The sequence below is a fragment of the Gymnoscopelus braueri genome (genome assembly GCF_963280865.1).
Source record: "Gymnoscopelus braueri genome assembly, chromosome: 5".
Classification (NCBI taxonomy): domain Eukaryota; kingdom Metazoa; phylum Chordata; class Actinopteri; order Myctophiformes; family Myctophidae; genus Gymnoscopelus; species Gymnoscopelus braueri.
Window position 1 is genome coordinate 37,447,129 of NC_137606.1, and position 26,525 is coordinate 37,473,653.

The 26,525-nt window shown below is 41.9% G+C and overlaps 3 protein-coding genes across 3 annotated transcripts in view; 2 read left to right on the forward strand and 1 right to left on the reverse strand.

Annotated features, from left to right (window-relative positions):
- Positions 1–7,507, reverse strand: part of rtn2a (reticulon 2a) — a 26,370-nt gene extending 18,863 nt beyond the window's left edge. The window contains exons 1-4 of the mRNA XM_080428710.1: positions 7,462–7,507; positions 5,803–5,856; positions 3,886–4,488; positions 198–452 (exon numbers count right to left, since the gene is read on the reverse strand). Of these exons, the coding sequence (XP_080284836.1) occupies positions 198–452; positions 3,886–4,488; positions 5,803–5,856; positions 7,462–7,492 (943 nt within the window). The 5' untranslated portion in view covers positions 7,493–7,507. The remainder of the gene's footprint in view (positions 1–197; positions 453–3,885; positions 4,489–5,802; positions 5,857–7,461) is intronic.
- Positions 1–26,525, forward strand: part of bmp16 (bone morphogenetic protein 16) — a 604,258-nt gene that overhangs the window by 307,766 nt on the left and 269,967 nt on the right. The gene's annotated exons all lie outside the window — the stretch shown is intronic.
- Positions 16,924–24,619, forward strand: ppm1na (protein phosphatase, Mg2+/Mn2+ dependent, 1Na (putative); the record flags this gene model as incomplete). The annotated part of the gene is made up of 6 exons (XM_080429205.1): positions 16,924–17,329; positions 20,313–20,884; positions 23,563–23,680; positions 23,858–23,972; positions 24,095–24,158; positions 24,572–24,619. The coding sequence occupies 6 exons, from the start codon at positions 16,924–16,926 to the stop codon at positions 24,617–24,619; spliced, it is 1,323 nt and encodes a 440-aa protein (XP_080285331.1).

A 26,525-nucleotide genomic window follows, 5' to 3' on the forward strand; every position in this document is an offset into this window, starting at 1 on the left:
CAGAACATAAGGGGGGGGGGGGGGGGTAGACTTCTGAAGATTCTTTGGAAAATGTTAGAAAGAGTAAAAAAAGGAAAAAACAAACAAACTGGGGGGTGGGGTATTGTAGTAAAGGTAAAAATAAAATACAAAATATGGGAGATAAAAACTTCTTCTAACATACTTCCATGATATTTGTGCAATAATAATGACTGTACCTGCTATATGGACGCATAGGGCTGGATCCTCTGGTAGATTCAGGGCTGAGAACCAGTGGTCGCTGACCAGCTCTTCCTGAGTGTTTTGACCAGTGGCGACGACACAGGAAGCTGATGCTGTGTCTCCATTGACTCCGCCTCTCGGTCGCACGGATGTGAGCAGTGTGACTGAAATGGTTTCCGTGGCAACGGGAGATTCCGGCTCGGTGGGCGGCGTGGCTGCGACTGGCTGGGCATGCTCGGTCTGACCCAATACTAAAGGACACAGGAGGCAGATTAGGGCAGATGTTCAAACCTACAGTCAGTGGTGTAAAAAGTACTAAATGTCTTTACTTAAGTAAAAGTATCAAAAGTAAAAGTAAAAGTCCGGAAATCAAAATTTACTTGAGTAAACGTACAAAAGTATTGGTATCAAGATATACTTAAAGTACAAAAGTAAAGGCACTCATTTATGCAGAATGTCCCATTTCACAAGTTTTTCAAATGTATAAAATGTGTAAAAATCTTTTGAAAATAGTCGATCTACAAGCTGCGACGCATTGTGAGCTTGTAGATCGGCTATTTTCAAATGGCCAAAATGTATATAGGGCTTAAGTGGGTAATGTTTTGTAATACTCAAAATCTACAAAGTAACTAGTAACTAAAGTTTTCAAATAGTTGTAGTGGAGTAAAAGTACAATATTTGCCTCTGAGATGTAGTGGAGTAGAGGTAAAAGTATTGAACATTGGAAATACTCAAGTAAAGTAAAAAAGCCTCAAAATTGTACTTAAAGGGATACTTCACTTTCACATAAAATAAACATTAAAAATATATATTAAAAAAAATGAAAGAAGTTATGGCAAAATAAAGGCCCCCTCACACATTAGTAGGACACTCTAATGCGTGAGGGGGCCATGAATTTTCCATTACTTTTTTCATTTATTTTTAATATATTTTTTAAATGTTTCCCCGTCCCTAAAGTGAAGTATCCCTTTAAGTACAGTACTTAGTTACTTAACACCACTGCCTACACTCAGTGTACAGTGTTTTACGACTACATTAATTACTGTTTCAGCTCCATATTGACCATGAGGATAAAGTCCCTTCCCATTCACAAACAACATGAGGGGACGTTTTTTGCCAGATTATCACCCTAGAATAGGGAAGTTAGGGTTCATGTGGTTAGTGTGGTGAAAAAGCACGATGACTTAAGTTTGTATTGATAATTCAGATACTTGTATAACTTGCTTACTGTCCGACCACAGAGACACCAAGATAATGAAGCAAATCCAATGAAACAAAAGGCTGGAGGGAGTACCTGACAACAACATACTGTATGACGCAGATCATGTGATGTTTAGTGTCAGATGATGCCATTGCAAGTATCAAGTATATACAAAGTAAAAAGTAAGAGTGTGTGTGTGTGTGTGTGTGTGTGTGTGTATGTGTATGTGTATGTGTATGTGTGTGTGTATATATATATATATATATATATATATATATATATATATATATATATATATATATATATCTCAAGTATATGCAAATGATTTGATATACCAAATAATGAAACATTGATACAAAATGACTTGATATACCAAATAGAAATACCAAGTATTTGCAGGGACATACTTGGTATTCCTCTGCAAATGGCGGAGAAATAGACAATACGCTCAATTATCATAACATACCACATAGTGAGCCTAAAAATCAATCTGTCCAAATGCATCTGAGCATCCTGAGCAAGGGGGGGGGGGGTCTCTGAAGAGGGACAGTTGCTTGTTAATTCTGTGTTCACGCTGGCAGCTACAAAACTACAGGCTTCCATTTTCAATGGAAGCAAGTGACGTGAAGATACAAAGTGACGCCTGATGTTTGTAGCTACAAGCTACAAAATGGCCAAGTGTTGTTTAACCATTTCCACTCACCTTCTCCCTTCACACAATTCCTGCTTGTAATGGAGGTAAACAAATGATTTCCATCAGTCAGTTCCATGTTGTTTTTAACCCCAGGCTTTATACTTTCCTTTATATGTTTTGCATGCTTGACGTCAACAAGCGTGTTGATTAACACTTCAACAGCGACTTGGCGATGGATACGGTACGCTGCGTCGCCTTGTAACTTTGTGTCTTTCATAGCTGCCAGTATGAACGCAGCATAATGGTTTCTATAGAACAATAAACGGTAAGACTGTATATTAAGGTCGGGTCTATTATGCATTATAAGCGCATTTATAATGCACCATAATGTGCTTATAAGGTATATTACTCGTTATAAATATTACTGTAGCTGAACAAAACTGAAGTATTTGCTTAAGTTAAAGTAGCAATATAACAAAGTCTCTGTTAAAGTCGTAAAAGTCCTGTATTCCACATTTTACTTGAGTAAAAGTACAAAAGTATTGGCATCAAAATGTACTGGCAGCACCAAACATAAAAGCACTCATGCATAACGGTCCATTTGGATTGTAATTAGTAATGCATTAATGGGTTCATCACTGTTACAGCTGGTTGAGGTGAGGCGATTTGAATTACTTATGTGTTGCTGGGTAGCTTAATCTATAATAATGCATCACTTATCAGTTAATGTATGTTTTGTATTAATAATCTACATCTGCAAAGTAACTAGTAACTAAAGCTGTCAAAAAATTGCAGTGGAGATAAAAGTACAATCTTTGCAGGAATCACTGCTGTCATTTCATTTTCTATTAAACATTCTTTCATTCAGGCCAGCAATGTAAGCTTTTATTTGAAGATATTCTTTATTTCCACTTTCAAATTGCACTATTCCCCCATAAAATGGGGTCGTGGTATAACATTATTTGCGAACCCGTGCGGGGACTAATCCTATATTAAAATTGGTTTAAGGAGGACAGGCGGGCGGTTGGACCACGCCATCACTCTCATGTCACCATGACTCAGCCATAACTATACTAAGGAATTCCCAAAGCAGCTACGCCCAAATATGGAGTGTGTCGTCTAACCTAAATGTGTCATCATGGCATCAGGTACAAACAAATCACTCAGCTCCATATATGCCCACCAAAGGGGCCATGTCCACATTGGCCATATACTAATGACATCAGGGATCTCGATTTATGCCCATACAAGGACTGACAGATACAGAGATCTCCATATATGGCCATATCAGTCGGATCGGCGGTGCAACGCAAGTGTGAGGGCCGCACAGCGGCCCGATCTCTAGACGTTCGGGCCGGTTCTCGTTATATTTTCATGGGAAGGACCACCAAATGGATATGAATGTGGCTGTAGACATTTGAAAAGATTGTATGCCAGGGACACCCATTAGATTTGTCAACATTATTCTAAAATAGCAGGTTTTGTTGTTATTTTCAATAGCCGAAAATCTTTCCTCATTTTGCTGGGGACCCCCTGGAACCCCCTCGAGGACCCCTGGGGTTCCCTGGACCTCACTTTGAGAACCACTGTTCTAATTCAGCCGTGTGCCCAGTTGTCAGTCAAGGTCAGTTAATCTGTCAAAGCACATTAGGTTTGTGCCAGCCCGCCCCGCGGTGACACTCACACTCTGCACCCAGTCATATCAAGGCCCGTAAAGCATGGTGACACACACAGAGGACTAGAATTAAGCCCCTCCCAATATATTCCTGCATGAACAGCAATCCAGACCTTTCTGACCCCTGGATAATAATCACCCAATTTTCCCTGTGACTTGCCCCGTTTCTCTCACCCTGGAGGCTCTGTGAGGGTCCGTGTTCCTGGGGGGACGTGGCGGACGGATGGGGGGTTTGGGGAGGCGACGGAGGCCGAGAGCTGTCCGTCTCCTCTCTTTGGATCTCTTCATTGGCCTGCTGGGGTTCTAGTTCAGGGTGTAGGGGAGGAGGTTGGAGAGGAGAAGGCTGCCCGGTACCGGTCACAGGCTGTCCGTGACGCTCCACCTCCCACGCCGCCGTCCTCTCCTCCGATCGCTCTTGCTCTCTCCTCCGCGCCGCCTCCTCTTCCTCGTCTCGAGTGAGGAAGGCGTGGGGGTTCCACTCCACGTCGGGCAGGTCCAAGAGCGTTTCCAGGGTGTCCGCGCGGATCAAGGGGGAGGTGCGGCTCGCTCGGGAACCGCCCCTGCGTCGATCGCGGAGCTGCCGCGAGGTTCCCACCGCCTCGGCCTCGGCGATGGCGATGTAGGAGAAGGTCAGCTCCAGGGAGTTCTGACGGGGCGTGAACCAGGAAGACGGAGATGAAGCCAGACCTTCATCGTCGTCGTCTTGATCTTCGTCTCCGTCATCAGACCACTCTCTGGCGGTCTGCAGCTCGTACAGCTCAGACTCGTCGTTTCCACCTGGACCAATGTGACAACAATTGGAAAACCCCATTATCATTTTGCCTCACACAGAATATAGTTACTGTCGGGCAGAAACCTCTTATCTTCATATTCTAACTTTTTGTGTTTTTTCGTAAATTAGTGCCCTACTTGATCATACTACAGTGTCACACGTGTTTTAGATACACAAAAGTATCTAAAGTAGTAGCAGATCTACAAGCTCGAAATGCGGTGCGAAGCGACGCGTTTTGACCTTGTACATCTGCTAATTTGGCTGTTTTTTTTTCATTTTAATCCTGAAAGTATGAGGTTTCCACCTGACAGAGATGATATACTCACTAGAGAGACAGAGAGAGATAGAACCACAATTTGAACATACACAAGCTAATGCACCAAGCAAATTGGATCGGAAAACAAAACGAACACATTTCTAAGTTGCATTAGAAACCTTTCTTTTTCTTTACCTGTACATTACACAACTTAAACCCTGTATACTTTATTGACCAGAGTCTCCAGGGCTCTATGCTAGGACCGTCCTTTTTTCCTTCTACAGAAAATAACAAGCTCAGAAGTCACAACACGTCGCAACACTTTGTGAGCTTGTAGATACTATATACAATTTGGCTACTTTTGCCAAATGTTCACCCCAGATTAGGGACACTAGTAGTTCATGTGGTTAATAGCGTTGGCTTTGTAGCATGAGTTCCCAAAAGGATTAGTTTGATTTGATCTATGAGGAACAGGTAGGAGATGAAAGCACACCTGTGTGTGTGTGTGCGTGTGTGTGTGTGTGTGTGTGTGTGTGTGTGTGTGTGTGTGTGTGTGTGTGTGTGTGTGTGTGTGTGTGTGTGTGTGTGTGTGTGTGTGTGTGTGTGCGTGTGTGTGTGTGTGTGTGTGTGTGAGCTGAGTGACAGTACAAACAGGTGAAGCCTCAAAAGATAAAACTGTCTTTGATAAGCACTTCCTTTCCTAACATCAAACTATTATTAAAAAAATTATAAAAAAGGCAACAAATGATGGAAGTCCACCTCAACATAATAATACAGACATCATCATAAACTTCAATATACTGTAGATGCATGCCAGGTCAGCTCAGTGGCCCTGTGGTTAGAGCGTCCGTCCTGACACCGGGAGGTCGTGGTTCAATCCCATGGCTCGGGAACCACTGGTTCCAGAGGCTACTTGCTTTATGCCAGGATCTGTCCTCAAGCAGGGGCATTCAAACTTTTTTTTTTGTTTCATCAAAACATTAAAAGCTGTAATCCGGGATTCACACAACCCAAATATCTACCAAAGTTTAATTGTGGTTTAAGTGCTTTTAAGTACTCTTACCATCAGTGCAGGGAGGTGTGGAGTCTGGCGTGGAAGCTACAGAGCCGTACTCCTCTGGAAGAAAAAATGAGCTCGTTAAAATGCAGTCAAAGTCTATTTGCAGGCAGTAGTGGAAAAAGTACTCAAATGTTTTACTTTACTAAAAGTATCAATACTGTAAAAGTCTGGAATTCAAAATTTACTTGAGTAAAAGTACAAAAGTATTGGTATCAAAATATACTTAAAGTACAAAAGTAAAAATACTCATTATGCAGAATGTCCCATTTTGCAAGTTTTCAAACGTATAAAAATTATAAGAATCTTTTGAAAATAGCTCTACAAGTGAGCTCACATTGTGAACTTGTAGATCTGCTATTTTCAAATGGCCAAAATGCATATAGGGCTGAAGTAATCTACGAAGTAACTAACTAAAGTCTTCAAATAATTGCAGTGGAGTAAAAGAACAATATTTGCCTCTGAGATGTAGTGGAGTAGAAGTTAAAGTACAGAAAATTTGAAATATTCCAGTAAAGTAAAAAATACCCCAAAAATGTACTCAAGTACAGTACTTGAGTAAATGTACTTCGTTACTTTACACCACTGTTTACAGGGATTGAATAACAAAAGGACACCTAACGGACTGAAACATGACATGACATTGCTGGTACTCATCATCTAATTAATATGTCAAGATTAATAGTGACTCTGAAAGAACAGGCATGCAAAGAGAGGGGGAACAGGGAAACCCCCTAACCCTCATGAGCTGTGAACAGATTGATAGACTGCTCTATGGGAGACAGCTGTTCTTTGGTTTCATACATTAACGGGTATATTTCATGTTCCCATTACAAAAGGTTGATCAATAAATTGACCTACAGCACAGATAGTCCAACATAAATTATTAAAATCGTATTTAACTGCATATGGAAACAGCTCACTGTGCTGCCATATGAGTAAAGGCCTTCACTACATTAGCTAGCAGCCAGCATGAGGGGAGCTACAACATCAACATAATGACTACAGGACCATACAAACACACAGACAAACAAAAACTAGTGTCTGTGTCATATTTGATGTCATCAAGGAGATATGACTGCAGCAATGTAGCCTTTAATACTTCACACAAAAGCAGCAATACACAACCAATCTTGGCCTAACATGACTGTAACCCCTCCCCACACACACACACACACACACACACACACACACACACACACACACACACACACACACACACACACACACACACACACACACACACACACACACACACACACACACACACACACACACACACACACACACACACACACACACACACACACACACACACACACACACACACACACATCTGCAGCTCAATGGAAACGACAACAACGGCAGTTCCACTACAGCGCCGCATAAAGCCCCTTCCACCATGTGTTTAAGAGAGCAGCAGAGGGACTGCACATACGATGCTTCTAGCAGCTAGCAACAAAAGGATGCTCAGCAGAAATATATACATGAGGATGCTGCAGACAGATCTAAAAATACACAACTCGTTCAGGTAAGCAGATAGACAGACAGACAGACTGACAGACAGACAGACAGACAGACAGCCAGCCAGCCAGACAGACACACCGGCAGACAGACAGGCAGACAGACAGACAGACAGACAGACAGACAAACAGACAGACTCACGGCAGTGGGAAAATCCTAAAACCTGGCCCATGCTCCATCAAGGCATCGCTGGGCTCAGCCAATCTGGAAGCCCCCACTTTCCCTTGCCGGCTCTCTCTCTCCTCCGGACGGTGGATTTCTCTCAGTACCTCCCCCCTCTCTCTCCCTCTCTCTCTCTCTCTCTCTGGTCCCCCGAGTCCCCTTCCTTCCTCCCTCCCTCATCTACTATGTGCCCACCCCTCCTCTCTGTTGCTCGGCAGCCCCTCCCCTCCCCTCCCGTCCTCTTCCTCCCTCCACTGCTCTCCTCTTTCTCCTTCCACCCACTCCTCTCTCCCTCTGTCTCTCTCTAGGATAACATCATCATAGCTGCAGGGAAATGACAACAGGGGCAAAGGAGTGTGTGTGTGTGTGTGTGTGTGTGTGTGTGTGTGTGTGTGTGTGTGTGTGTGTGTGTGTGTGTGTGTGTGTGTGTGTGTGTGTGTATTACTATACTTGTGAGGACCATATGCCCCACAAGTATAGAAGATTTTGAGAAACAGACATTGTGAGGATCATTTTCCGGTGGTGGTTGTTCTATGGTGAAAAAAGATTTCAGGTTAGGGTTAGGGGTTAAGGTTCGGGTCTGATTCATACTTATTTGTGTGCCTGTGTCGCGCACTGAGAATAGTAGATCTACAACCTCACAACACGATGCTTTGTGGGCTTGTAGACCGGCTATTTTTTACTTTAAGGTTAAGGTGTTACAAATTGTCTTTTGAATGGCACTCACAAAATCACTGTCCTAATATGTTAATGTATTCACAAGTATAGTAATACAAATGTGTGCGTGTGTGTGTGTGTGTGTGTGTGTGTGTGTGTGTGTGTGTGTGTGTGTGTGTGTGTGTGTGTGTGTGTGTGTGTGTGTGTGTTGTCCTCGATTCATCAATCATCATGTTGTGGATCCACCTCTCTCTTCCTCAAATGGTTTCACATCAGCATCTTATAAGTTGACCTCGTTATTACTGGGAGATGCTGTTGAAACAAAACCTTACAGAAACGTACAAATGCGTGTTGTTTTGCACCTGTTTCAGCCACCACCCAGGACCATGCTCCTGATGATTCCTACCGTTTTACTGGCTCGTTTTCCACAAAATGACAAATCATGAACGCAGCTCCCGATTGCTGTGAAACTTTGCACGCACACTCACAGTAGGCCAAGGAAAAACACACATTTTTCTACTACTCCTACAGATTTCTTCCAAAACTCACACAAACCGGTACACATTATTTCTGGGGTCATGTGATCAAGATGTATGAGTTAGATTTTTCAGATCCCATTCCAAGTTAGCCTGGTAAACCCTCCCTCCGGAAATCTCATTTCTATTTGATTCCTGGAGTGAGTCTGGCCTGATCCGCCTTTCTGCAATATTGGCTGTGTATGCCAAACGGCCGAGCCTATCAGCGTCGTCGCTCATTGTTCTGTGATTGACAGTTTACGTTGGCCAATCAGGTGGCGAGTTCGAGTGAGCCCAAAACACGAACGGCAGCCATCTTTTTCTTGTGCGGCCAATTCTCCGCTATTTTTTTACTTCAAAAAGCTCTCTAACTTCTATTTTGAGGCACGGAATTTACTTATAAGATATCGTTTGGATAGAATTTAGTTGTTTAACTTCATATATGTGGTCAATTAATCATGACAAAGCCTATTTAAAAATACAAATTTAGAGAACCGGTAGGGGCGGGCAGTGACACCATTGTATCCGAAAAAGGCAACCCATTTTGGGTATGGCTGTCTCAAAAGTCCCGTCGCGTCACATTAAGACTGGTGAACTGCTGATTGGCTGAAGGGGAAAAATTATCATTGGCTGAAGGGGTTGTCAGTCAACGGTATTACTCCCGCCCAACTCCAGCACAGCCAATATTGCAGAAAGGCGTATCAGGCCAGACTCACTCCTGAAATCAAATGGAAATGAGATTTCCGGAGGGAGGGTTTACCAGGCTAATTCCAAGTGGCTATGACTGCCTTCCAAAGTTTGCCCCACAGTGTCGGGCCCCACAGTTTGAGAACCACGGTCTAAAGCCTGATTGTGATGCGCTGTGAGCTTTTAGATCAGATTTTTTTTGGCGTGGAGCATAAACTTGCCATAAAGACCACCCCAGTGTCCCACCCTGCAACTCACACTGTGTTAAAAGCCTCCTCCCTTTCATTCTCTCAGTCCATACCATGGTCTTGCCTTGAGGGAAAGACTATTCTGACTCTACAGACTAACAGTTCAAATATTCAGAGAGGGAAAACGTAGAAAGATCTATAATATCCTATGATCACAAAACATGAATGAAAATAGAAAACCTGCACCAAATAAATTATATTAATAAAGAATTGAGCATACCACATAAACAAGTCTTTCCCACAGCTGGTCCGGGTTCGAATCCGACCCGACCCTCTTTGCTGCATGTTATCCCATCTCTCTCTCTCCTGCTTTTCCTTTCTTTCTATCAGAAATAAAGAAGAAATTCAGAAAAATTACAATAGATAATAATAATCCATGTCTATCTGATGGTCTGACACAATGAACTGCAGAAAAAAGTCTAACATACTGTAGAGAGGCTGCAACAGACATCATCTATAAATAATGCAAAGACCCTGTCTGTCTCATAGGCTCCTTTCTCATAATGGATGATGGAGTCACAGGGATGACTGATGCTAGGGGACATTTTGTACTGTGTAGTTGGCCAACTTGTGGTGACAGACAATATATACATACATACACCATTCTTTAGGACTTTCAACTTGGCATCCCTATTTTGGGGGTAGGGCTTTCACGACTACAGATTTTTACTTATTTGACCCAGTGGTAGTCAACTAGTTGACTAGTTGATATTTACCTATTAAAAAAAAAAAAAAAAAAAATGCTTTGCCATTGTTTAATGCCATTACTATTATTATTATCCTCCTGCCTTTATTTTCATGCCGTTTTAAAGGTGGCTCCAGACCAGGCCGACTTGGCGTCGGGAAGCGTCGTATATAGTCGTCCAGTCGGTTAGGGGTCCGTCGGGTGGTCCGTCGGGACCTTTTCGGCCGACCCAGAGCCGAACGAACATGTTCAGTCCTTTGGCCGACCGGGGCCCGACTGGAGTAGCTATGTAGCAGAGACGAAGTGACAACAAAGGGCTGTCAGTGTTGCCAGATTATGTGAGAGAAACAAGCGACCATGTCTATGAAAACCTACATTCACTGTTTCTCGTTGTCGCTCCCAGAGAGAGAGATTGATTGATTTGACCTACTTTTGCGCTGTGGTGATGTAATTTATTGGGAGCAGGTGTGTAAGATTCCAATAGTATAAACATTTTAATTGGCTTTCATATACTCTTAATATATTTTTTTCAAATTAGATTTGGCCTTATAGATCGAAATGTGCTCAGTTTTGGCTATTTTCTGGGTGCTAATTTCAATAAATGAATTAATGTATTTAATTTTGATTATTCGAATAACCGTTTTCAAAAATGTTGTGTACACGTCAGCAGTGGTGGAAAAAGTACTCAAATGTTTTACTTGAGTAAAAGTATCAATGCAATCAGGGCAGGAATTTCACGGTGGCCACGATGGCCATGGCCGTCTTTGCCCCTCTCATTGGCCGTGTGCCCCTCGAATAATGACATGCCTTCACGGCCACTGTGGCCGTGGTGCCCCAGCTGCGCCCAGCAACTGATTTCACAGGTTTTCCTCTGTGCTTTGGTGCGCAACACAACCCTCGTTTAAGTGAATTGCTTTCACCTGCTGCTGCTGTGCGGAGTGTGCGCAACAGGGCATATCTCCGCCAAGCCAGGGTGACTTACCCAGGCCCATGAAATTCATATGCAGGCATAGTAGCCAATTAGAATGAAATCTGCAAAAACGGACTCATATACTGATACAGAACCATATATTGGCTATATATTATGGCTGTCGGGTGGAAATCTTGTATGTTCCTTTTTTATTATTATTAAAAAAAACAAAAACGTGAAAATAGCCAATCTACAAGCTGTAATTATTAATAATTAAGAAATACTATATTTTAAAGAGTCAAATCAACTAAAGTCATTATTAGTGCAAGTTCAATCACATTTCATTTGAATGAAAATAACTTGTGGGTAAAATACATTCTGTGAATCTATTTACTTGAGTAAAAGAACTAAAGTATTGGTATAAAAATGTACTTAAAGTACCAAAAGTAAAAGTACTAAAATGTTTGAAAATAGCAGATCTACAAGCTCAGAACGCGTGCATCGCAACACGTTGTGAGCTTGTAGATCTGCTATTTTCAAATAGCTTATAGGTATAAAATAGGGCTAAAGTGGTTAATGTATGTTTCATAATGATTTATATCTGCAAAGTAACTAGTAACTAAACATTTCAAATAATTGTTGTGGAGTAAAAGTATAGACAATTGGAAATACTCCAGTAAAGTAAAAGTACCTCAAAATTGTACTTTAGTACAGTACTTGAGTAAATGTACTAGTTACTTTACACCACTGCACGTCAGTGAAGAAAGAACGCTGGGAACATCCCTATGTACAAGTGACTTTGCAGGGAAACAAGCCCAAAGTCGCTTATAATAAGCAGACCTGGCAATGCTGGCAAGCTAATAGTCAAAAACAGCAGAGGGCGCTGTTTTTCCTTTTTATTTCCCAGATTGGTCTGAAAGTTATAAATGAATTAGCACATGAATGGCCAGTCGGCTGAAAGACTTAAATGCCAACTTTTGCCAACCGAATACCAGTCTGTTGCAGTCTGAAGTAGTCTGAAGTAGTCTGTTTGGTCTGGAGCCACCTTAAGTCCCCACCAGACCGACTTTGGGCCAACTTGGCGTCGGGAAGCGTTCTATATAGTCGTCCAGTCGGTTAGGGGTCCGTCGGGTGGTCCGTCGGGACCTTTTCGGCCGACCCAGAGCCGACCGAACATGTTCAGTTCTTTGCCCGACTGGGAGTAGCTATGTAGCAGAGAAGATGTGTCGGTGTTGCCAGATTATGTGAGAGAAACAAGCGACCAAGTCTATGAAAACCTACATTCACTGTTTCTCGTTGTTGCTCCCAGAGAGAGAGATTAATTGATTTGACCTACTTTTGCGCTGTGGTGATGACGTAATTTATTGGGAGCAGGTGTGTAAGATTCCATTAGTATAAACATTTTAATTGGCTTTCATATACTCTTAATATTTTTTTTTCAAATTAGATTTGGCCTTATAGATCGAAATGTGCTCAGTTTTGGCTATTTTCTGGGTGTTAATTTCAATAAATTAATTAATGTATTTATTTTTGATTATTCGAATAACCGTTTTCAAAAATGTTGCGTAGATGTCAGCAGTGGTGGAAAAAGTACTCAAATGTTTTACTTGAGTAAAAGTATCAATGCAATAGATGTACTCTGAGTCTGTTACAAGTAAAAGTCCGTAATTCAACATTTACTTGAGTAAAAGTACTAAAGTATTGGTATAAAAATGTACTTAAAGTACCAAAAGTAAAAGTACTAAAATGTTTGAAAATAGCAGATTGACAAGCTCAGAACGCGTGCATCGCAACACATTGTGAGCTTGTAGATCTGCTATTTTCAAATAGCTTATAGGTATAAAATAGGGCTAAAGTGGTTAATGTATGTTTTATAATGATTTATATCTGCAAAGTAACTAGTAACTAAACATTTCAAATAATTGTTGTGGAGTAAAAGTATAGACAATTGGAAATACTCCAGTAAAGTAAAAGTACCTCAAAATTGTACTTAAGTACAGTACTTGAGTAAATGTACTAGTTACTTTACACCACTGCACGTCAGTGAAGAAAAAAAGAAAAAACGCTGGGAACATCAGGGAAACAAGCCCAAAGTCGCTTATAATAAGCAGACCTGGCAACGCTGGCAGGCTATGCTCTCTCAAGAACAACAGAGGGCGCTGTTTTTCCTTTTTTTTTGGCGATTGGTTCCCAGTCGGCTGACAGACTAAATGCCAACTTTTGCCAACCAAATACCAGTCTGTTGCAGTCTGAAGTAGTCTGAAATAGTCTGAACCAGTCGGTCTGGTGGGGACTTACCTTAAAGGGATACTTCACTCTCGGGCCGGGGACACATTTAAAAAAAATATTAAAAATAAATGAAAAAAGTTATGGAAAATTCATGGCCCCCTCACACATTAGTAGGACACTCTAATGCGTGAGGGGGCCATGAATTTTCCATAACTTTTTTCATTTATTTTTAATATTTTTTTTAAATGTGTCCCCGGCCCTAAAGTGAAGTATCCCTTTAAGGGAAGCGCTTCTGGCACAGCAGCACAGCAGCGTCTCCAAGGATCCTCAAAAGGGGGTTATTGCCCAATAATAGGCTAAAATTGGGCATACTTTTGACCCCTTTTGATAAAAATAAAGGCAGGAGGATAATAATAATAGTACGTTCTTTTTTATCAACTATTCGACTAGTACCAACAAGGTCGACTAATGGTTATACTAGTCGACTAGTTGGTGAAAGCCATAGTATAGGGTATAGGGACCCTTGGGTTGAATTGATCTCATACAAACAACCATTACGTTTGTCATAAGAACAACTCTTAAGGCCCACGCATGCTACCAAATGAGGTGGTCACCCTATCACCTTTTAGGTGATTGAGAGAGCGCTCTCTATGATAGAGAGAGCTCTCTCTATGATAGAGAGAGCTCTCTCTATCACCACCGCGGTGATAGGTGATAAGGTGACCACCGAAAAGGGTAGCATACGCCCCCCTTTACTTACTGCACATTTAGCACTTCAGTTACAGAATTACTGCAACTAAACCAGACCAAAGCCTACAAATACAAAGTGGCTAATGAGCTTAAGAAACAGAGCAGTCCTAACTGAACAGCAACAAATCAACTGTTACCAAGTGAACTGCATGACTGTAAGAGCCGTTTCACACTCAGGTCCCGGGTGCGCATTCCAGACCGCTTGGCTAGTGTGAATGTAGCGAATCGACCCGCGAAACGGATCACCGTTCCGTTCCCGAAACCACCTCGGGAGGCAGTTTCGGATCCGGATCATGCGTTTTCGGGTACGGTAGCTGCAATGTGAAAGCAAGCGTACCGTTAGACGGAAGTGGCCCGCTATTTGGAATAGGTGACGGTATATAAACTCGACAAAAACAGCCAACAAAAACACGTCGCAGATCAATCCACAGGGGTTCAACCATGGCCGTAACATATCCACACCAAGCAGTAGCACAGCAGAGCAGTGCTCTCTGTAGGCTGGAATCCAACCGTTGCGGCATCCATCCGTTGGATGCCGCATGTGTTGGACGCCTGTATGTTGGATCATGCCGTCTGTCAGCGCAGCACCGGTTTGAAAAAAAGAAAAAAGACACACCGACATTCCATAGGCTAAATCAATGCATTTTGTGATCGCATCGCACAACTAATAGCCTACTAAAACTAACGGGGAATACCAGAAAATAATAATATTTTGACATACGGGAGAAACGGTTGGTGCGGATATTTAAATTGGATCTCTACTACATATCTTTGCTGTTAGGAAGAAACCCTGTATCCCATATTGCAACTTTTAATGCTTTTTCATCATAAATGAATGCCCTATTGTCATACAGTGTCACACAAGAGTAGCAAAAATAGCCAAGCTACAAGCTGAAAATGCGGTGCAATGCGACACATTGAGCTTGTTGATCCACTATTTTTGATATTACAATATAGAGCAGATAACCACACTGATCTTGCATTGGAAAATATAATTTTTATTTTAAATATGAACAAAGGCAGGAGATGCACGTCCCCACAGTTCTTTTTTACACACAGTGCTGGACCCACAAATCATAAATAAATAAAAATAAAAAGGTGAGTCTGCACATAAACTGCTCTAGTCTTTTTAAATTATAACCAAAGCTCTAAAGTTAACGTTTCTCCCATGTAGGGCTAATAAATTAATACATAAAATAAGGAGACTCTTTTTAAATAACCAAAAGTGAACTTTCTCTTATTATTATTATTACTTTAGAGACTATGGCAAGCGCGATCCTATCGCACACCTTCCTACATGACCAGCTATGGCTTTGCAGTCCAGAGGATGAGATTAAACAACAGACAGGCAGCGTTGCGGAATGCGTTTGTGTCAACTGTACTTGTACTTTTCTTCATAGAGAAAAAGAAGAGCACAGGGCGCATATATATATATATATATATATATATATATATATATATATATATATATATATATATATATATATATATATATATACATATATATATATATATATATATATATATATATATATATATATATATATATATATATATATATATATATATCATTCAGTCCGACTTCACTGTAGGCTACTATAGTTGCCTTTTCATTTTGTACTTAAGCTGTCGTGAAAGTTTATAATATTTAGAGAAATTTAAAGTTTCAAATGCAAAAGTAGTAGTAGTTGTGAAGGTTAGTAAACTGTACATTTAGACTGAATGTTTCCTGTATCCTCATCTTGCGCTAATGCACACAAGTGTTTCACCAGGTTTTGAAACCCTATATAAATGCGAGCCCAGCACAAACATTGTCGCATACTTGATGACGTCTGTGTCCACAGAAGAAACACTATGTGCATGCCGCCACCTATAGGATCGGGGGTATATATGCATGTGTTCTCTGGCGCGATTGGATCTTGGCCAATGTGAATGCAGGCCACTGAGGCCACCAATCGAACTGGGAAACGTTTTCAATGAAAACGGATCCAGTGAGAAACCGCCCTTAGAGACAATTTGTGAGTTTATGTGTATACACAGATAGAGGCCTGATGGCCTGAGTGGAAGATTGATCCATAATGAGTAATTACTTAGACATAATATTGTTTTTATAATGTCAGATACAGTATTAAGCACAATAGAGTAAGGTGTACTGTACTACCATGGATGACAGGAATTCAACAAACTGTTATGAAATTCTGACCTGCTCATAATCCATGTGGTAGGGCATCCACAGCTAATCCACACTGCCTTGGAAGCTTAGTGATTATCTGGAAGTGTAATAAATAGAGAGGGAGTGAGAGAGAGACAATGAGCTTGGGAGGGGTTAGAGGAGGGATAGATCAACAGAAATAGATGGACCAATAGAAGCACCAGGGCAACATGAGGACAGACAGAGGAAAGTGGGAGGGAGACGAGGGACAGAAGTATACACACACTAAAGAAGAAAGAGAGGAGAAGACACCGAACATTGTGTCATCTAATACATGCTATACATGGATTTTTAGATTCTCCTAATAGTTGAGAAAGATGAAGATATATTTGAAGATGAATTTGATACTTTCTGGAAGTGGACTGACCCAATTTTCCATATAACCATAAATCAGATTTCTCTACTTAGTTCTCACCCCTTTGCAGTAACACGGCTAAACTGTTGCACTGGACCTCCTGCGGAAGACAAAGGGCCGGAAGCGAGTCACCAGGCGGAGACACGCTGCGGCCAGGTCAGGCAAAAAGCTTGAGCGCCGACTCCGCGGGGCGATGAGGACTGCCAGGCGGGCGAGTAACGTGGAGATGCCCTCCTTCCTCCGCCAGCTGGCGAGAGAGACGGAGAAGAGGCTCACGTTTTTTTTCAAAGGGGGGACCAGGGAAAAGGACAGTGGAGAGGAGGATGATGTCTGGGACGAGGACTCTATGCCGAGCCCGTACCTGGACCGTCCCATCTTGGAAAAGCACACGGCGGAGGGGGGCTCCCCGACGGGGGTGAGCTACGCCGTGACGAGCATGCAGGGATGGAGGGCTCAGATGGAGGATGCTCACACCTGCATGCCCCGGCTGAGAGGAGAGCTGGCGGAGTGGAGCTACTTCGCTGTCTATGATGGACATGCTGGCAACACAGTAGCACAGTACTGCTCTCGATACCTGCTGGATTACATCCTGAATACAGGTACTGGTCACAATTACTAACATCCTGAATATACAGTAGTAGGTACTGGTCACAATTACTAACATCCTGAATATACAGTAGTAGGTACTGGTCACAATTACTAACATCCTGAATATACAGTAGGTACTGGTCACAATTACTAACATCCTGAATATACAGTAGGTACTGGTCACAATTACTAACATCCTGAATATACAGTAGGTACTGGTCACAATTACTAACATCCTGAATACAGGTACTGGTCACAATTACTAACATCCTGAATATACAGTAGGTACTGGTCACAATTACTAACATCCTGAATATACAGTAGGTACTGGTCACAATTACTAACATCCTGAATACAGGTACTGGTCACAATTACTAACATCCTGAATACAGGTACTGGTCACAATTACTAACATCCTGAATACATCCTGGTTGAGCAATGCCATCGTGCAATGTAAGTTAGCCTTAATAGGGTGAATTGTTTAACTGTTCTCTTAGCATTTATTTCATTATTTGAGTGATAATCATCTTGTCATTTCATAGCATTCTACTGTATGTAGGTACATTTTCAAAGCATACATTTCCAACAAAGTTCAAGTTAAAGGGAAACTTTGTTTCAATGGATTAGTCACCCCATGGACACTTGAATTCATGGATATTTTTTTGTTTTTGTCTCATTCCTAAGACAATAATTTGATGACCAGCGGACCGGTAGGAGACACGAGTCGATGTGTCTCCTACCGGAACCGCTGCCGGTCATCAAATTATTGTCTTAGGAATGAGACAAAAAACTAAAAAAATATCCATGAATTCAAGTCTCCATGGGGTGACTAATCCATTGAAACAACGTTTTTTTTGGGTGAAGTGTCCATTTAAGTCTGTTCAGTCTCCTCCAGGCCAAAGGCATGGCCGAGACTATGTTTTGCACCCTGTCCCTCCGTCCGTTCGTGTGTGTGTGTGTGTGTACATCCTAAAAAGTGTGTCCGTGTGTGTGTGTGTGTGTGTGTGTGTGTGTCCGTCTCTGAACTGCTAATCTCCGCCACCGTTGGCATGATGGCAGCAAAACTGTGCAGTGTGCACACACACTCCCTGGATGCCAGAGCAGAACCTCTGCCCCAAATGTTTCACATGGGCCTGTTATAGCGCCACCAGGAGGGCGATTTTTGCTATACACAAAACGAAAAAGATTTTGTCCAAACATCACGCAAATCGGTACACAGGTACAGTATCTCTATAGTCATTAATCTTTTATATTTTTCATATTCCATCCTGATTGGCTAACATTGACATCTAAAGTTTACAGGAGTGCCCCCTTTTGAACAAAATGCCACAAATCATGAACGCAGCGTCCGATTGCGGTTAAACTTTGCACGCACATTCGCACTACGTTGAGGAACAAATGCCACCCTTCTAACATTGCCCTATTATAGTGCCACCAGGAGGCTGATTTTTGCTAAACTTTTTTTTTAATATTACTCCTACAAATTGTGTCCAAACATCACACAAATTGGTACACATTATTTCTATAGTCAAGCTATCAAGACGGATCCGTCTGATTTTTCATATTCCATCCTGATTGGCGAATTCCAAACATTGCTGGCCCAAAATAGCCTAACTGACCTGGCGGAGATCTGTGCTCCGAGGAGCACTTTTTCTAGTTGAGACTTGTTGCTTCCCTAACAAGATGATTGTGAGTTTAATGGGACATCACGTAAGACTAGTTACTTCAGTCTAATCAGTCTAATGAACACAAAGTACCTGACAGTAGTGGATTAAGGCCCAGGGCAGAGTAGAAAAACAGCTTGTTCTACAAGTTTAAGGGAAGATTTGTTTTTATATCTGATGTCTACAGATTGGAATGCTACAAGAAGTAAAAACACCTTCCCATTTGCAATGTATTAGTGATAGAACAAGGACCATGGTTAACATGAAACATTCCCGATTTAAAGCAGGCAGCACAGTGAGAGTGAAAAGGATTTGGATCAACCCATTGACATCTCTACTGAGCTCAGCTGTAACAGTTAAACCCTAAACCGATGTCTAGAATTCACTTATTACTGAGGGTAGAAGTCCTGAATGGATAAGTTAGCTATTAGTGACCTGAGAAAGATAAATGCAAAATTTAAAAATAGATTTTAAAAAGATTTCATCTGAGGGGGTGGTGCGCGGTGTCTCTGGTTTGGCGGGCACTCTAATAAACACAAACATGGTTGTCTACATCCTTCCCAAAAACAACATAAGGGGTGGGCAGTGACAGGGACGACTTCTTCTTTTCCTTTCGGCTGTTCCCTTCAGGGGTAGCCACAGCGAATCATCTGCATCCATCTCACCCTGTCCTCTGCCTCTTCTTTCACACCAACTAACTTCATGTCCTCCTCTACATCCATAAATCTCCTCTTTGGTCTTCCTCTAGGCCTCCTGCCTGGCATTTCCAACCTCAGCATCCTTCTACCGATATACTCACTATCCCTCCTCTGTACTGTACATGTCCAAACCATCTCAGTCTGGCCTCTCTGGCATTATCTGTCTCTCTGATGTACTCGTTCCTGATCCTATCCATCCTTGTTACTCCCAGAGAGAACATAGCTCCCTGACCAACATAGCTGGTCTCACCACCGCCTTGTTCACCTTTCCTTTCATTCTTGCTGATACTTTTCTATCACACCTGACACTTTTCTCCACCCGTTCCAACCTGCTTGCACTTGTTTCTTCACCTCTTTTCCACACTCTCCATTGCTCTGGAATGTTGACGCATGAAAATAAATCGAACCCAAAACCTAACAATCCATTTTTACACTCTCTCTAAACAGTATACTTTGTTGACCGGTGTTCCCCCAGGGTTGTATAATTTGTTCACTCCTTGTTTTTACCTCTACACCAAATCTCTTCACAGAAAATAGCCAATCGACAAGCTCACAATGCTTTGCGTTACTTGCGAGGTTGTGGATCTGCAGAATAGGGTCACTAGGGTTCATGAGTATTTTACTGTGTGCAGGTGGTGTGAAAGTGGAGGAGGACCGAGAGGAGGTGAAGGAAGGTATCCACGAGGGGTTCCTGGCCATCGATCGCCATATGCACGAGCTCACTCGCCGCGACAACTGGGAACGCAGTGGCTCTACAGCAACGGCAGTCATGATTTCGCCTCGTTACATCTACTTCATTAACTGTGGAGATTCCCGGACCTTCCTCTGCCGTAACGGCCAAGTCGTCTTCTACACGGAGGACCACAAGCCTTTCAACCCCATAGAGAAGGAGCGCATCCAGAACGCCGGGGGCCAGGTGACCCTGCAGAGAGTCAACGGTTCTCTGGCCGTGTCCAGGTCCCTGGGGGACTTTGACTTCAAGGAGGTAGAATGGAGGTCTCAGACGGAACAGCTGGTGTCCCCGGAGCCAGAGGTGTACGAGCTGCAGAGGACCACGGAGGACGAGTTCGTGATCGTGGCGTGCGATGGTGTGTGGGACGCCATCAGCAACGAGGCGCTGTGTGCGTTTGTGCGTAGCCGTATGCAGGTCTGCGATGACCTGAGAGAGATCTGTGCACAGGTCATTGACCTCTGCCTCTATAAGGTGAGAGACCAGAAGGATTGTTCAAGAATGTTGGTGTACAATTTAAAATATAAGAATTAGTTCAATGCACAGCACACCATATAGTTTAATTTTTATCAACCTTTTTTCCTCTACAATTTTGCCTGTGCTGCTCGAACCTACAGGAGGGGGTGGTATCTTATTGGGGGAATCGTATTGCCTTCAGGGCCATGACACTGTTCAGACACTCATAAGAGGTCATTTCTACTAGTGGCAGGGAGGAGGTGGATGAATGGAACATCCCTGCTACAGTTTGCATTTACAATTTTCATTTATTTCTCCTACAACAGTGAGGTCTTCTTGTATTATTATTCAGTGGCTGCTCCCTAAGCGCCAAATGATGGGTTTGTTGTAGAAATGTATTGCTCTGTGCTGTAACTGTGAGCTTGTAGATTGGCTATTTTCGAGGGAAAAAAGGTATACAGTAGACCCACAGGGGACTCCGGTCAATGAAGTATATAATGTTTTAATTGCTGATTAGGTTTTGGTTTATAAGAACACATGGTGGACTATTTATGATGTTACATACCATAAGTCTATATGGTCTTCCAAGAAGCCTCAATGGAACATATACAGACACAAAAACAACAACCAAACTGGTCTAAAAGCCACACTAGCAGGATACTTCCATTTTGGTTAATTGCTAGAGGTTTTTGTTGAATAACAAGCGGCTCAAAAGTGATTAACAAAGCTACACTAATAGAAGCCCCACAAAGGGGGCAGGGTTAAGCGAGAACCGAACAAATCCTGCAGGGGCCCACAACTGATCAAATGTCCAACTGAATGAACAATCGATACACTGTAAAGTTTTACCTGAGGGTGGCGCTAGAAATCAAGTCATGGGGTCACCGCTGGTGGGCATGTACGTGCCCACAGCAAATTTCATGTCAAGCTGCCAAATGTGACAATTACATTATGAGATTAACTGTCTGGAATGGATTGCCATGGAATTTAAGTTGAAGGACCACTTCACCCATTTTCAACCTGACTTTATATAATTGGGCCTCACTAATGCTCATTATAAAATGCCACAATTTCTGTCACTCTCTGTGTCTCAGAACCGGGCTGTGGACAGTTCAGAAACCTGCCTACCAGTGACATCATCAATTTGGATTCCAAGCTAATAGAAATTACAGCCTTTCTCTTCCTGGAAAGTTAGCCTGCTGAAATAGAAGCCATTGTTCTTGCTATAATAGAAAATAAAGTTTTAAATATTGTTTGAAATGACCAAACCTGCCTACTGATGATGTCACTGGTAGTAGGGTTTCTGAACTGTCCACAGCCCTCCTCCTCTGAGACACAGACCTAATAGACAAAAATGGTGTCATCTTTTAATAAGCATTAGTGAGGAGCAAATATATAAAATTATGTTGAAAATGGGTGAAGTGATCCTTATGGGATATAGATATGTTGTTATGGTGAGATATGTTGTTTGGGAGTAAAGTACAGTATTGGATGGATGGACCCACTGACCGACATTACATGTACATTCTTAAGATATAATAGGCTGTATTCTCCATTAGGATGGGGTTTAGTTTAGTCCAACCACATATACATATTGGCACTCTGTGGCCTTAGCTGACTCTAAATCCTTCCATTATTCCAAAATGGGGTCATCCCTATGTTCCCCAGGTTCTATGTTCCTCACTTACCTTAGGGTTAGGGGTTAGGGTTAGGGTTCAATGGATTTAGCAGCAACACGAACAGCAGTGCTCCAAATGAATGGAATTATGAATGGCTACAGTAGATAGATGTGTGTCAAGAGAAAAGGGGCAGTAGACCATGAATAGTATTTAACTGTTATATAACTGGAGTCTCCTGGGTTACGTGTTACTTCACTGTTATGTAAGTGGATTTTTCCTGCAGGTCTTCTTACGTTGGTTAGTACCAACATAGCATGTCTTAAGAATGGGCCAGCATGCCCTGTAAAGTACAGGAGAGAATAGCCTGCACTATTAATAGGTGTATTAAGAGAGGGAGGGCTACGTACTGTAGCTGGCTACTGACTTGGATTAGCCCGCATGTGTGTGTTGACTACACACCAGATGGACAGGCTTTACCCACCGTCTGGGAAGAGGTTTTGCAAATCCTGAGTAGTAATTGAGTGTGTAAAAATGTGCCTGTATGGGCCCATCTTGATCTCTCTGAATTAAATTAACAGGATTTTAATCAGGATTTTAGGAGTATTTATACGCAGACCTTGTGGGTCTTATTCCTTTGCGACATCAATATTCAATATTTAGTTTGCCTGCCGCAATCTGTACAGTAGCCTTACGAATGCATTTTCACAAGATATTTATTATCAAATTGTTTATCAATAGTGTTTATCAATTAGTTCTGCAACATATCATCAAGCCATCATTCAATTGTGAATTGACAAAACCATAATTAAATCAATTATCACCTTACTGTAACATCATAATAACTAATTGTGTTGCATCACTGTACATATACTGTAGCATCTGCATGTCTGGCTAATAAAGTATTCAATCAATCAATCAATCAATTAATCAGTCAATGAGACCATCACCAGCAAACCATTGAAATAAATGAAATGTATTGATTTGTATGCCCTTCTCCAAAATGTCTTCTTCGTATGATATCATCTGCAGCATAAGAACTTAAGTCTGCAATCTTGTCTCCATTTTCCCTCTCCATAGGGAAGTGTGGACAACATGAGTATGATCATTGTACGTTTACCTGGCGCCCCCCAGGTGTCACAGGAGGCACTGCAACAAGAGGCCGAGTTAGAACAACGGATTGAGCTCAAAGTGGAAGGTGATTTGCTACTGAAGAGTAAATTAAACCATTGCAGTAACATGACAACTATTAAATAATATGAAGCATAATCTAAGTGCTTTTACTAAACAAAAGCCCTGTAAACGTACTAAACCTTGAGGTCAATGCCATCTCCCTGATTCATTACGTTGTTGTGTTCACTATTTGTCTCCATAGAGATTGTCCAGCTGCTGAAGTCTAGAAACGAAGAACCTGATCTGTTGTATGTGATAAAATTCCTGACCTCAGAGGATATACCAGGATTGCCACCAGGGGGCGGCGTTACTAGCAAGTGAGCCTAAAACACCTCAGAAGGGATTTGTAGTCTGTACACAACTCTAGTTAAAGCCACATGTGGCTCTAAAAATCGAAACAAATTCCGCTGACCATCTGCCTCTGTTTCTGTCTTTGCAGGCGAGACTGTATCATCTCTGCATATCAGAAATATGCCATGTCTCCCAGAGCTCAAGAGCTGATGGTAAGCCCCATATAATTCACTGCATGTAATGATTTTGTTCCCCAGATGGTAGGACTTTTGCTCCTTTTGATTTGACCACATGAACCCTAGCGTCCCTATTCTAGAGGCAAACATTCGGTTTAAATGTCAGATCTACAAGTTCACAGTGCCTCTCGTTGCGACGGGTTGAGAGCTTGTAGATCAGCTATTTCTGGCAAAGAGATTTGTTGTGGAGGGTAAAATTGAGCGGGCCTAGTATACAGACCCCTGGGGGAATCCGGTCAACTAAGTAGCCTATATATGGTATTAAGTGGTTAATGTTCACTTCACTTCTGAAGTGTTCTGGAAGTTCTGAAATAGGCTTTGTGCATACCTGTAGTCCCAGGTTTTCAGAAGGTGGCATACCAGTTTCCTGTCTTGTTTCTGTTCCACAGTTTCAGTTTGATAGGCTCGGTAGAGATTTGAACCTGGTTCTGGTTTAAATCTTCTGCCGAGCCAATCAAACGCAGCTGGGAAACTGAACCGGAACAGGAAATGGGTATTCCACCTTCTGGAAACCTGCAACTACAGTTATGCACAAAGCCTATTTCACCCATTGAAAACAAACATTTAAAAAGGACCAAACAGGTGGTCTAAGGTTTACCTGACATTACTGCCGACAATTTTCTAAACAATATACCATAGTTTATTTCATTTTTAAATAAGCCATTGGAGTCCATTAATATCAGTGGTATGAAAATCTACTTGCAGAGAGAGACTAGATAATCTACCACACCAAATGTAATGCTTTGTCAAAGTTACATAATCATCCCGCTTTAATTAAGCAATATTACACAAGAGGATTACTGTCATTATTGGCACGACAGTGATACAGTCATGGCCTATGTATGTCATAAATAGTCCTTAAGGAAGAGGTTGATTTACAAATTTAATTAAAATTTCCATTATTTCTTAACCGCATAGTGCGGTTTAACCAATGTTTACTCACTTATTAATACGTTTGTACATACATACGGTACATACATAAGTTCGGTAACATTTTAATGATTTTGGACAAGATTTTGGATCAAAAATCAAAAAATAAAGGCAAAAATGGGAAAATGGGCAATATGTATATATGGCTGAAGCTATGAATAGATGCTGGTTTGGTCCTTTAACAACTTAAACCCTATATACCCACGGCTCTATACTACGCCCCTTCCTGTTTTCACTTTACACTAAATATCTTTGCAGAAAATTGCGGATCTTGCATTCGCTTTGTGAGCTTGTACAGTACTATTATCACCAAATGTTCTCTCCAGAAAAGGAACTCTAGGGTTCATGTGGTTAACACATTATTGGGAGTAGAAAGTTAGACCTCCAAGCTCTGGAGGCCAGCGAAGCCTAATTTATGCTCCGTCACACGACGGTGTAGCACGCCGAAAATAGCAGACCTACAAGCTCACAATGCGTCACATCCGCGGTGCGTTGTGAGCTTGTAGGTCGGCTATATTCGACGTGTGACGAATTATGAATTGGGATTAAGAGTTATATCACTGTGGCATTTCAGGACACGGGAGTATCTGAAGAGGATTCTACCTAAAGTCGTTGCCTTGGAAACCAACACCATGTTGACCATCTTGAACAAAAGGGACTCAACTCTTCAGCTGAGAAACTAGCTATTGATGGAGAAGAAAAAGCTGTAGAGTTGGGGTGGCATTTCGCCTGGAAAGTAAACCTGGTGTAATATTTTCTTGCACAACATGGACATCAACTGTAAATCAGCACTTTGGTTTCTTAAAAGGTAAATAACAATCATGCAGTGAGAACAAGGGGGTGACGGCTTCCAAAATTGTCTTTTTATAATGGCAGAAGTGTTTTCACTAACCTCACAGTGCCTGGGTAGATAGATACCGATAGATCAAGGCTTCTGGCTTCTGTTCAAGGCAGCTCAATTCACAAAACAAAATGTTATCACAGCTCTAGAAAGAGAAGGAAAAAAATCAAATCAAATCAAATCTACGTGACACTAAAATATGACTTTTAGTATAAAAGGTGTAAAAGGCATGGGGTAAAGTTATGAGCTCCACATGTACATCACATGTGCATCACCCCAGAAAGACTAACAATGGAACACAGTATCTGACAGTAAATAATTAGTTTGCACAGTCCTGTGATGGAACTAAAGGGATATAGATAGCAGTGGCATGTTATGCAAGCTATACAGCAGAACGTATGCCATAAAGATAGACCAGAGAGGGAGGTAGAGAACTCAGAATTAGCACACACACATACCTCATTAAACATACCGTTTAGAGAGGAAGTGTGATGTTGAACTGCACTGAGCTCTAGCTGTTGTCATGTCAACTGACTCAGGTGACAGGTTTGTGCAACCTTGTGGACTATTTG